Source organism: Ranitomeya imitator, chromosome 3 (genome assembly GCF_032444005.1).
Source record: "Ranitomeya imitator isolate aRanImi1 chromosome 3, aRanImi1.pri, whole genome shotgun sequence".
Classification (NCBI taxonomy): domain Eukaryota; kingdom Metazoa; phylum Chordata; class Amphibia; order Anura; family Dendrobatidae; genus Ranitomeya; species Ranitomeya imitator.
Window position 1 is genome coordinate 357,049,846 of NC_091284.1, and position 13,006 is coordinate 357,062,851.

The 13,006-nt window shown below is 42.7% G+C and overlaps 1 protein-coding gene across 1 annotated transcript in view; it reads left to right on the plus strand.

Moving 5' to 3' along the window:
• Positions 1-13,006, plus strand: part of LOC138669955 (angiopoietin-2-like) — a 186,464-nt gene that overhangs the window by 60,091 nt on the left and 113,367 nt on the right. Inside the window, exon 2 of the mRNA XM_069756859.1 lies at positions 11,859-12,014. Coding sequence (XP_069612960.1) covers positions 11,859-12,014 — 156 coding nt within the window. The remainder of the gene's footprint in view (positions 1-11,858; positions 12,015-13,006) is intronic.

Here is a 13,006-nt window from a genome sequence, read left to right on the forward strand (position 1 = left end):
TGGAAATTGTTGGCGCGGCAAGGCCGGGTTCTGGTTTTTGGAGGGACACAAGTGACGTGGATTTGCCTGAAACTGCCCCTCAACCAAGCACAACCACAGATTTGAGAACTGGAACTTTGGGCCACATGGCGGATTATGCCTTACGTATCCTCAAAAGGGACACACGCATAACAAAAATGATGAACGATGACGATTACTGGTTGGCCTGCCTCCTTGATCCTCGCTATAAAGGCAAATTGCAAAATATAATGCCACATGAGAACTTGGAACTAATATTAGCAACCAAACAATCAACTCTTATTGACCGTTTGCTTCTGGCATTCCCTGCACACAGCGCCCGTGATCGTTCTAACACGAGCTGCAGGGGCCAGCAGACCAGAGGTGTTAGAGGGGCAGAAATCAGAAGTGGCGTTGGCCAGAGGGGTTTTCTGACCAGGTTGTGGAGTGATTTTGCTATGACCGCAGACAGGACAGGTACTGCAGCATCAATTCAAAGTGACAGGAGACAACATTTGTCCAGTATGGTTACTAACTATTTTTCATCCCTTATCGACGTTCTCCCTCAACCGTCATTCCCATTTGATTACTGGGCATCAAAATTAGACACCTGGCCAGAATTGGCAGAATATGCATTGCAGGAGCTTGCTTGCCCGGCAGCTAGTGTCCTATCAGAAAGAGTATTCAGTGCTGCAGGTTCAATACTAACAGAAAAAAGGACTCGTCTGGCTACCCAAAATGTAGATGATCTAACCTTCATTAAAATGAACCACAACTGGATTTCGAAATCTTTTGCCCCACCTTGCCCGGCTGACACCTAGCTTTCCTATGTAAAGGTCTTGCCTGTGGACTATTCTGAATGACTTTTCCAATCTCGTAATTTGCAGCACCTGATTGTCCAGCATCCGACATGTTAACACCTCCCTAAATGGCCAAAGTCCCCACACGGGGCCGTGGTATCGCCACTTGGCGCCAGCACCCGTGAGAGTACTGTTTGTCTGAAGAAGTGGGTGTGCCTGCTTTTGGTCGACGGCACTGCCATTAGGTCCCTCATAGTACAATAAAGTGTCTGGCGGTGGTGGTGCGCACCCAACGTCAGACACACCGTTGTAATATGAGGGGCCCTGGGCCTGTACTGCCGGCCACAAGACAGTCCCACCCCCAGGTCAAACAGTGCTCTACCACTTGCAAAATTTTCTCTCACAGCTCCACCAATGTTTAGTCTATGCGCTGACATCCTTCAATGCCTGGCACTGTCAATACCATTGTATTGACATTTTTCTTATGTTAGGCCTTCGAAGCCTGTCTGCGGTCACTCCTTCCACTAGGCCTCCACTGACCTGTCTACTGCTGCCCGTGTTCCCCTGGAACCAATTGTAAATTGCCTACATCCAAATTTTTGTTATGTTAGGCCTTCGAAGCCTGTCTGCGGCCCGTTCTTTCCACTACTACTACACTGACCAGGCCACTGCTGCCCGTGTTCCCCTGGAACCAATTTTAAATTGCCTACAGCCAGCCCAATTTATTATGTTAGGGCTTCGAAGCCTGTCTGCGGTCCCTCCTTCCACTAGGCCTCCACTGACCTGTCTACTGCTGCCCGTGTTCCCCTGGAACCAATTTTAAATTGCCTACAGCCAGCCCAATTTATTATGTTAGGGCTTCGAAGCCTGTCTGCGGTCCCTCCTTCCACTAGGCCTCCACTGACCTGTCTACTGCTGTCCGTGTTCCCCTGGAACCAATTGTAAATTGCCTACATCCCAATTTTTGTTATGTTAGGCCTTCGAAGCCTGTCTGCGGCCCGTTCTTTCCACTACTACTACACTGACCAGGCCACTGCTGCCCGTGTTCCCCTGGAACCAATTTTAAATTGCCTCCAGCCAGCCCAATTTATTATGTTAGGCCTTCAAAGCCTGTCTGCGGTCCCTCCTTCCACTAGGCCTCCACTGACCTGTCTACTGCTGCCCGTGTACCCCTTGAACCAACATCAGAAAATATAAAAATAAGTATTTTGCTTATAAAAAAGAAAATACTGGAGAGATATCAAATGCAGACATTTTAACATTAAAAACAAACACATACAACAAAAATCTGGTACAGTACTAAAAATGGCCACCAGCTACAATAACTTTCTCCTGCAAGTAGTTAACTGAAAGTTTTTTTCAATTTAAAACACAGATATGGCATCCACCGAGTGTTGTCCTGTCGCGTCTTCTTTATATTATTGCCAAGAAGATGCAAAACAATGAAAATAATAAAATCATTATTTACCAAAAAAATAGAGTAAGTCAAAACCACATTGCAAATAAACATTCATTACAAATAAAGAAGCAGGGCGCGTCCGAGGGTGAGTATATACCTAATAAGAATATAATCACCCTCGGATGCGCCCTGCTTCTTTCCGACAGCCTTCCTTCCTAAGAATCAGCCCTTCCGTGGTGTAGAGAGAGGGTGTGTTACACTCCAAGGTGTTCCCCAGGTTGCCTTTCCTGAGCTTCGATCTTCATGCTCTCGTTTAGTAGTTGTCGGAAAGTAGGCTGCATTAGGCCTACAAATTGGGTATGGGGTGGAGAGAGATGGTGTGTTACACTCCAAGGTGTTCCCCAGGTTTCCTTGCCTATGCTTCGGTCTTCCGACTCTCGTTTAGTAGTTGTAGAAAACTACACTGCATTAGGCCTACAAAATGGGTATCGGGTGGAGAGAGATGGTGTGTTACACTCCAAGTTGTTCCCCAGGTTTCCTTGCCATTGCTTCGGTCTTCCGACTCTCGTTTAGTAGTTGTAGAAAACTACACTGCATTAGGCCTACAAAATGGGTATCGGGTGGAGAGAGATGGTGTGTTACACTCCAAGGTGTTCCCCAGGTTTCCTTGCCATTGCTTCGGTCTTCAGACTCTCGTTTAGTAGTTGTAGAAAACTACACTGCATTAGGCCTACAAAATGGGTATCGGGTGGAGAGAGATGGTGTGTTACACTCCAAGGTGTTCCCCAGGTTTCCTTGCCATTGCTTCGGTCTTCAGACTCTCGTTTAGTAGTTGTAGAAAACTACACTGCATTAGGCCTACAAAATGGGTATCGGGTGGAGAGAGATGATTTGTTACACTCCAAGGTGTTCCCCAGGTTTCCTTGCCATTGCTTCGGTCTTCCGACTCTCATTTAGTAGTTGTAGAAAACTACACTGCATTAGGCCTACAAAATGGGTATCGGGTGGAGAGAGATGGTGTGTTACACTCCAAGCTGTTCCCCAGGTTTCCTTGCCATTGCTTCGGTCTTCCGACTCTCGTTTAGTAGTTGTAGAAAACTACACTGCATTAGGCCTACAAAATGGGTATCGGGTGGAGAGAGATGGTGTGTTACACTCCAAGGTGTTCCCCAGGTTTCCTTGCCATTGCTTCGGTCTTCAGACTCTCGTTTAGTAGTTGTAGAAAACTACACTGCATTAGGCCTACAAAATGGGTATCGGGTGGAGAGAGATGGTGTGTTACACTCCAAGGTGTTCCCCAGGTTTCCTTGCCATTGCTTCGGTCTTCCGACTCTCGTTTAGTAGTTGTAGAAAACTACACTGCATTAGGCCTACAAAATGGGTATCGGGTGGAGAGAGATGGTGTGTTACACTCCAAGGTGTTCCCCAGGATTCCTTGCCATTGCTTCGGTCTTCCGACTCTCATTCAGTAGTTGTAGAAAACTACACTGCATTAGGCCTACAAAATGGGTATCGGGTGGAGAGAGATGGTGTGTTACACTCCAAGGTGTTCCCCAGGTTTCCTTGCCATTGCTTCGGTCTTCCGACTCTCATTCAGTAGTTGTAGAAAACTACACTGCATTAGGCCTACAAAATGGGTATCGGGTGGAGAGAAATGGTGTGTTACACTCCAAGGTGTTCTCCAGGTTGCCTTTCCAGAGCTTCGATCTTAATGCTCTCGTTTAGTAGTTGTAGAAAACTACACTGCATTAGGCCTACAAAATGGGTATCGGGTGGAGAGAGATGGTGTGTTACACTCCAAGGTGTTCCCCAGGTTTCCTTGCCATTGCTTCGGTCTTCCGACTCTCGTTTAGTAGTTGTAGAAAACTACACTGCATTAGGCCTACAAAATGGGTATCGGGTGGAGAGAGATGGTGTGTTACACTCCAAGGTGTTCCCCAGGTTTCCTTGCCATTGCTTCGGTCTTCCGACTCTCGTTTAGTAGTTGTAGAAAACTACACTGCATTAGGCCTACAAAATGGGTATCGGGTGGAGAGAGATGGTGTGTTACACTCCAAGGTGTTCCCCAGGTTTCCTTGCCATTGCTTCGGTCTTCAGACTCTCGTTCAGTAGTTGTAGAAAACTACACTGCATTAGGCCTACAAAATGGGTATCGGGTGGAGAGAGATGGTGTGTTACACTCCAAGGTGTTCTCCAGGTTGCCTTTCCAGAGCTTCGATCTTAATGCTCTCGTTTAGTAGTTGTTGGAAACTACACTGCATTAGGCCTCCAAATTGGCTATGGGGTGGAGAGAGATGGTGTGTTACACTCCAAGGTGTTCTCCAGGTTTCCTCGCCATTGCTTCGATCTTCCGACTCTCGTTTAGTAGTTGTAGAAAACTACACTGCATTAGGCCTACAAAATGGGTATCGGGTGGAGAGAGATGGTGTGTTACACTCCAAGGTGTTCCCCAGGTTTCCTTGCCATTGCTTCGGTCTTCCGACTCTCGTTTAGTAGTTGTAGAAAACTACACTGCAATAGGCCTGCAAAATGGGTATGGGGTGGAGAGAGATGGTGTGTTCCACTCCAAGGTGTTCTCCAGGTTGCCTTTCCTGAGCTTCTATCTTCAGGCTCTCGTTAAATTGTGGTTAAATGGAACAACTGCATTTGGCGTACTAGTTGGTTTGGGGCCTACTAACAGTGTCTGCCGCTCCTTGCTGTTCTCCTGGTTTCCTGTCCTGAAATTCCATTTTCAGGCGCTCGTTAAGTAGTTGTTAATGTTAGACTGCATTTGGCCTACTAGTTGGGTTGGGGCCTACTATCGGTGTCTGCCACTCCTTGCTGTTCTCCTCCACTGAACAAAGCTGTGCCGCCTGTTTACTACGGTTGCCAATTTTGAACTGCATTTCGACTACTTACTGATTTGGGCCTACTCTCTGTGTCAGCCTCTCATTCCAGTTGTCCTCCACTGCAATGCCCCCTGGTTATTCCTGTGTTACCAATTTTGAACTGCATTTAGCCAACTTTATTCTTTGGGCCTATATCTGTGTTTCCTCCTCATCCTGCCCATTGCCCAGCCAGTGATAGATGAGTCTGCTGGTACATTGACCCATAACGCAACATTCCCCGTGCACGCTACACAACAACATTGTGACCCTGCTGAAAGTCAGGTTGCTCTTCCCGCATACCATACCACCTTACACGGGGACAAAGAGGAAGGTGCAGATGAAAGTGCAGGTTCCTTCATCAGGTGGGGGGAGGAATACTAGTTGGCGACGTCACTGGCACAGGGCCTCTCATAGTACGCAAAAGTGTTGCTGCCGGTGGGAGGCGCCCCCGCCGTGCAAACACACCGCTGTACTTTGAGGGGCTTGTGCCAGTGCCAATGCCAACGAGTGGGCCCCACCTGCTTGCTCAGGTTCACAGCACTTGCAAAGTTTAAATACTTATCTCTCCCTGCTCCACTGCCGTGACGTGGTCCAGATTTCCTGGGCCCACTAATTACTTGAACCAGCCCTACCCACCACAACTTTAGCCAAATGACCCCCAATTTCAAATGCCTTCCAATTATTATAAGGTAAATTACGCTTGACAAGCTTCATTAAGAAGAATGGATGGTTTTGACATTAAAATGGGCACTCTAGGTGTTTTCCTGGCCCCCACTCACTGCCGACTATGCTGCCCCATTGACTTGCATTGGGTTTCGTGTTTCGGTCGATCCCGACTTTACGTCATAATCGGCCGATTTCACTCGACCCGACTTTTGAGATAGTCGGGTTTCGCGAAACCCGGCTCGACTCTAAAAAGGTCAAGGTCGCTCAACTCTACTGGCAATGGCTTCAGCTTTTAGGACTCTGTTAATAAGTATCAGCAGCCCGTTTTTTAAATTGTTTTCTGCTCTAGAATTAGTTGGTGTCTTGTAAGCTCAGCTTTCCAATAGATCATGTTTCCAGTCAAATACTAAAGTCTGGTGCCTGTGACACAACCATAAAGTCAAAAGGACAAGTAGCTTTCACAGGAAATGAAAAAATGTGTTCTAGAATAACTAGGATTCCAGAACTTGTAGATTTTAGGAGATTCACTAAATGTAAACAATTTAATGGATTTGAGGGACTAGAAAAAAAGATTTGTTTTTTTGTAAACACCTACTCTTGTCCATAGCTGCGTGCCCGTGATCAGGAATAGTAGCATTATGGATGTAACGTATTTTAACTGCTTCTAAAATGCTGCATTGTAGAGTACAAGCACAGTGGATAGGATTAATAGAAATTACATGACCACTGTGCTTCTTTATAATGCTGCGTAAACTCACCAGCAGTACAGGATTCCAAACCGCAGCATGTCAATTTCTCTTGTGGTAAAACTCAGTCTTCTGTGTGGAATTTCCCAACAGACTTGCATTAGAAAATAAAAGCGTTGTAGAGTACGATTATGCAGCGTAAACAAACCCAAAAAAATCCATCTAAATATAGATAAATGAATAATTTAAAAAAATGATGTGAGGTCACCCATATTTTTGATAACCAGCCCAGGTAAAGCAGACAGCTGCGGGCTTATTTTATCAAGCTGAGAAGAACCCCGGTTATTGGGCCTGTCCCAGCCCAAAAAATACAAGCCTGTAGCCTCTCCAGAAGTGGTGCATCACATTGGATTGGCTAATTCTAGCTCTTTGCCCAGCTCTTCCCAATTGCCCTGGTGCAATGGCAAATGGGGTAAAAATTGGGGTTGATGACAGCTGTGATTTGTCAAGAATCACATCTGCCATTAATTCCTTGTGTTAGTAAAACTGTATGAAAGCCTGAACAAGCACTGATCATGGGAATATTTCCTGTGACTGCAAATGCAGCTCAGACCTATTTATTTGAGTTGTAATACCTGACATGCCCCCATACACAGGAATGAATAGGCTTTCTAAAATGTTTTAACATTTGGGGTTTCGACACTTGGCACTCAACACCTAATAGCTATTTGAAGTGACCGCAATGCTGGGCAAGCACTGCAGTCTCATCAGTGTATACAGTTCCTCCTACTAGTTGTAGTGGCTGTGCTGCATATAGCAATATTGTCCTATTCATTTGGTGTGCTTTAAATATCTGCCAAAATCTAGAATAGAGCTTGACTGCTGAAACTGAAGAGGAATCCGAGCCATTTTTGGTAAAATATATTATAAGAAGGGCTAGTCTACAAATGTGAATGTGTAAATAAGATCCATATGTGTAGGTATGAAGAAGGGCTAGTCTACAAATGTGAATGTGTAAATAAGATCCATATGTGTAGGTCATTTAAAGCAGGGGTGTCAAACTGCATTCCTCGAGGGCTGCAAACAGGTCATGTTTTCAGGATTTCCTTGTACTGCACAGGTGATAATTTAATCACCTACACAAATAATGAGTTGGTGATTAAATTATCACCTGTGCAGTACAAGGAAATCCTGAAAACATGACCTGTTTGCAGCCCTCGAGGAATGCAGTTTGACACCCCTGATTTAAAGTGTCAAAGAGGTAGTCTGTATTGTGGACTGCTCATATTTTTGCAGTATGGAATAAATTTCCTGTATTTATAGAAATTTCAAAAGTATGAAATTGGCCACCACTGCTGTAAACTCTTAGCTTACTCTCTCCTGACATCCACATCCAACATGTCTGCCCTCTTGTATAACGTAATAACTTTGTGAATTGTAAATTACAAACTTTAGGTGCTGCATCTGCACACAATTATTGACTTTGCTTTAGTGCACATCTATAGATAAAATATTTTATTTTAATAATTGCTGATTCTTTTGTTTGTACAGACCAAAAGTAAAACAAATTCATATATCTACTGAATGAAATATAACTTTGTAATTGGAGTTCACAAGGTTAAGATGAGCTCTACAAATCTTGCCAAAATCATCTGCTGTTGACGGCAAAGAATAATTGCTTGTTCATTGTGCCCTTACATCAGGAATGGTTTTGATACATCTTGTATTTCTGGTCATTTATCAGAGGTTGACATTCTCCCCGCATTCTCCACATCTATCTCACCATGAGACAAGAGAGTGAGACTTGAGCTTATTGCCACAAGTGAGCTGTCTGAGAGAAGCAAAATTAATTTAACACATTCGTTGGGCTCCAATGTGCCACTTAATACAAATCACCCAAAATATGTACCAAGGGAGTGTAACTGCTATGCCCCCATTAAAATTACAGGAAACCTTGAATGGTAAAATTTATGAAGAGCACTAAGCAAACACTTTACAGTCACATAATGTGTCAATTGTATCAATAGAAAAACTCAAATATATATCTAGTTGCTTAGTCCCTAAGGATTGATTCATGCACTGCCATAAAATCCAATAAAATAGTTACAAGATTTCATGTAAATAGTAATAAATAGTAAAACTAAGTGTTCTGTAAGCACATAATGGTTAACATTCCTAGTGCAAACCCTATCCTAGTAATGGTGAGCAATGTAATGCATAGATGTATGTTATATCTTATGGATGAAAGACAATAGTATCTCTAGGGTTGTGATCCAACTGTAGAAAAAATTAGCTTCTTCCTACAGTATAGATGTTAAAAGATTTCCATAACTCTCTGAGTCTTCAAGATAGAGTGCCATTAAAGTACCTCCATTTTATGGAGTCTTTCCTTATTCTTAACTGATTTTTCAATGATTGTGGAGTCTTTCACTGACATGACCCCATAACTCCTTAAAATATATGTTAAATTAGTTGACATTTTCAAGCATAAAGAACGTGTATAGCATCTCGTACGTCCAAGTTAACCTCGGCAGGCCTTTCCAGCACTGGCAGATGACAAAAAATTCCATCTCTTCCTAATTAGAATTCTGGCTGTCTTCTTACATGGCCCGTATTCAGAGGTGCTCTAAAGTTACTATTTTTGGAAGGAGTAATACTTTATTTGAAGAATAACATGGTAATTTAAAAACTCATTGGCTTGAGATATGGATGTGTAACTTGTAAAAAATTCAACAAGATGTTATTTTTTTGTAATGTTGAGAATATAAACTTTAGCCCTAGCAAAATGTCTTTAGGTTAGGACAATAACATTGTAAATGAATACGTGAGAACCATGATATAGGTGATATGCTTGATAGAATGAAAACTTATACTTCAGAGATTTTATAACCATAAAAGCCACTGCTGCAGCTAACAAGGTTCTTCAGTAGAGAATGCGCAAATTGTGCAAGTCATAATGCTATCTACTATGGACAATATGAATTGTCACGGAGATAATGGTAAAAAAAAAGCCAGTAAAATTTGGGAAACTGATTATCTTTAAGGCGTTTTCCAGGATTATATTAATTTATTAATATGAGCCAAAAAACTACCAGGCAGGTAGTTGCTAACTACCTGCCTGTTCTATCTGGCGCTGCTTCAGACCAGTCATTGACATTGACTGATTCAGCTGCTGCATGTCAACAGAGCAGCCTTGTTTCATCCGGGCTGCACTGTTGACGGGGTGTGAATACTGGCATCATACTGATCAACAGCCGGCTTCCCACAGTTAGGCAGCGGTGAGTCGGCTGTCAGACAGAACAGAAAAGGACACAACCCACTGTTCTGCTGACTTGATGTCAGTAGAAGCTGCAGAATCACTGGCAGGAGTGGTCTGTAATTCCTCTGTGCCAGCAGAGATCGGAGAAGAGCAGAAAAGGCAAATAGGTAACAGCTAGTTCTTAGGACCATAGTAAAAAAATAATATCATCATCTTGGATAACCTCTTTAAGCAAGAGAAAGATAGTTGAGACTGAGGACTTGGTATTTGAATCTATCACAATGCCCTCTTTCTCAACAAAAGTCGCTAAAACTGTTGAAATAACAATCTTTTCTCCTATCCAAAGTATAGAGAATGTAAAAAAAAATGAGTCCGCAGCACTAGGCTGTCACAATATTTTTTGCTATAGTGTTCACTTCTCCCAATGAACACCACTGAATACAAGTTTCATTTCTATGTATAACTGAGGTTACAAATGAAGTAAAGTAAAAATGATTTCTTGGTCACAATGGCACTAGCATCAATATATGCATAGAAATGTTCTAATCTGGATAATTATAAGAATTGCACATTTTTGGCAACATGGGATGTGATTAAATTAGTTTTTTTCATACACACATTTTTAGAATTTTTCAAAGAAAATATCATTTTTTTATAGTCTGCATAACATTGAAAACGCTAGGGATTCCAATGGAACTTTCTGTATAATTTGGTACCTTAATGTTTGATAAACCATACTTCTTCATAGCGAAAATTCATAACACGTTTGTGTGGAGACACGAGGGTCAGCGGGTGCTCTTGTCTGCAGGACTGGCTGTCTGTAGAAAGGCCTCGTGGACCAGGGCTTATCCCATTGGATGCTCATACACCTTTCCCATGGGCCGAATACTACTTAGACACACAGAGGGTGAGGGTAACACAGTGTGGCAATACTTTATTGAACCAACAACAGACAATAACATATGGTACAATCCCAGCAAGTACATAAGATGTTGCAAATGGCAAATTCTTACCCTTCCACTGGCTTGCTGGAAATGAGAACATCTGCGACTTTGGGGCTTCCAGTGCGAACCACCCCAGTCAGTAGCACACTGCACTTGGCAGGCATCCACATAGAGGTGGTATCGGCAAGCTTAGGAAGCTGACAGTCCATTGAGATACATGGCCAGGTTACCTGATGGTCCCAACCTGGATTCTCCATACGTCTTCATTGGTTTAGTGATAGGATAGGCAATGGATCAAATCTGTATTCTTATGTTTGGAGCCCTGATGCATTGGTTACTGTCCTGTAGAGCCTTCCTGCAGAAGGAAAGAAGTCCCTTTTTACACCTACAGCTGTCCTTCAGGACATTATCCATAGGTTTGGAGGGAAGTGGGAGGAGGTAATTTCTCAATATTTGAGTGTTCAATTAACCTGCATATTTTGACCTTCAATATTTGAATAACAACATTCTGCATGGACTGATACAATAGGAACTAACCAAAATAACGAACAACAATTGTTCAATTAACCTGCAGCTTTGTCTCTCAAAGATAGTAGAACAATAAGCTGCAAGGACTGATACAATAGCTAGTCAGCAACCATTCAACAAATCAACAAACATTGATTCAACCTACAACAAGAGTCAACGTTTAGTTTCAAATGAACAATAGTTCATTGCCCTGGGCCTACTGAATAATACATATTGCAAAATTAAGAATAAAAGTGGTGTCATCACAATTGGGAATAAAGGTTTTGTTCACAGAAGTTTTAAGAGATCTGAAGGAGTTGAACCTATGTTATATCTTTTGAATCTGTTTCAGTTTATTTAAACCCTGAAAGCATAAAAGCACCAGTTGCCAGCAGGCTCTTTCACCATTTTACTAACAAGCACTGGTCTGAGGTCAGATCCGAATTTTACATAAAACATTGTGATCTGAACGCCGGGCCAGTACCTGCAAACTGTCTGGCATAACAACTAATGCATTGAGCAGGTGGTATGAATCTCGTTGATCAGCTCCTCCATTAACACCAGGTGAAAACAAAACCACGCCAGTCATATGTGAAAACTGCTTAAGGCAAAACATGTATGATTGGGTAATCAAAGAATGCAAGGTCATGGAGGAGCATGAATGTATTTTAAAGCCTTCTTATTAGCTTTTCACCAATGTTGCTACCATCAATGGTTACTTTTTCTATTTCAGTTAGAAAATTACATCCAGGATAATGTAAAAAGTGAGATGCCAGCTTCCCATCTACTAGCTGACCAGAATCAAACAAGCACTGTGTTGGAAACTGGAGCAAATCTAATAAGCCAAACAGCAGAACAAACACGCAAGCTTACTGAAGTTGAGACCCAGGTATGCAATACTATCAGACACTAAGGCCAGGTTCCCATTCATATGGCCATCTGTTTTTCTTTCCCTCTGTTGTGACAGTGAAACTCCAAAGAGAAACATCAGATGTTGCACCAGGCCCTTCAAAGACCCAGTTCAAAAAATTCTATACTCTTTTTGATCTGGCTCACAATTTCTACTTCTGAACTTGTGAGCTGCTCACGAGTTCACAAGTAGAAACTTGTGAAACATCTTTATGACAACTGATGCTGTTTCAACATTAGTTGTCATCAGATGAGGTCCAAAACACCTTAGGCTACGTCCCCACGGTCAGTAATCGGCAGCGTTTGGACGCAGCATATGTTCGCTGCGTCCAAAGTGCTGCTGGCTATTGAACGCAGGTGATTCCGCATGTGTTCATTGAACCGTGCGGAATCCCGCGTCCAATACATTGAACGGGTGATATTTATCTTGCGGAGACTGAGTGGTCTGTAAAGACGCGCTGCAAGTCCGTCTCCGCAGGGAGCCGCTGCACATGAGATTTTTTAAAGTCCCTTCCACTATGCTGTAACATCTCGACACTGGGGGTTGGACAACTGTGGATGTATGCAGTGTCCAACCCACAGCGTTTACTGATCGTGGGAACATACCCATATGCGTATAGTCCAGATATATGAAATCTACTCTAACTGTTCCAGTACACGTAACTGCATGCATTATGTAAATCTGCATCAGTAGTGACACTCAATAATTCATATAAGTTCTAAAATCTTGCTTGAGTAGAACAAGAAGGCTTATCATAGATGACCCAATGCTCATGGCATCAGTGTCATATATTACATTATTTTCCTTAAAACTTTCTACAGTTGATATTACTGTATGTTATATACATCTTCGTAAAAATGTGATAATCTAGAATGTTTGATAAACCCATGATGTCTCATAATATATTTTTATTTTACCTTCATACCTGCTCATTGTTTTACGCTTAAATGTGATGAGTATGAAGGTCAGGT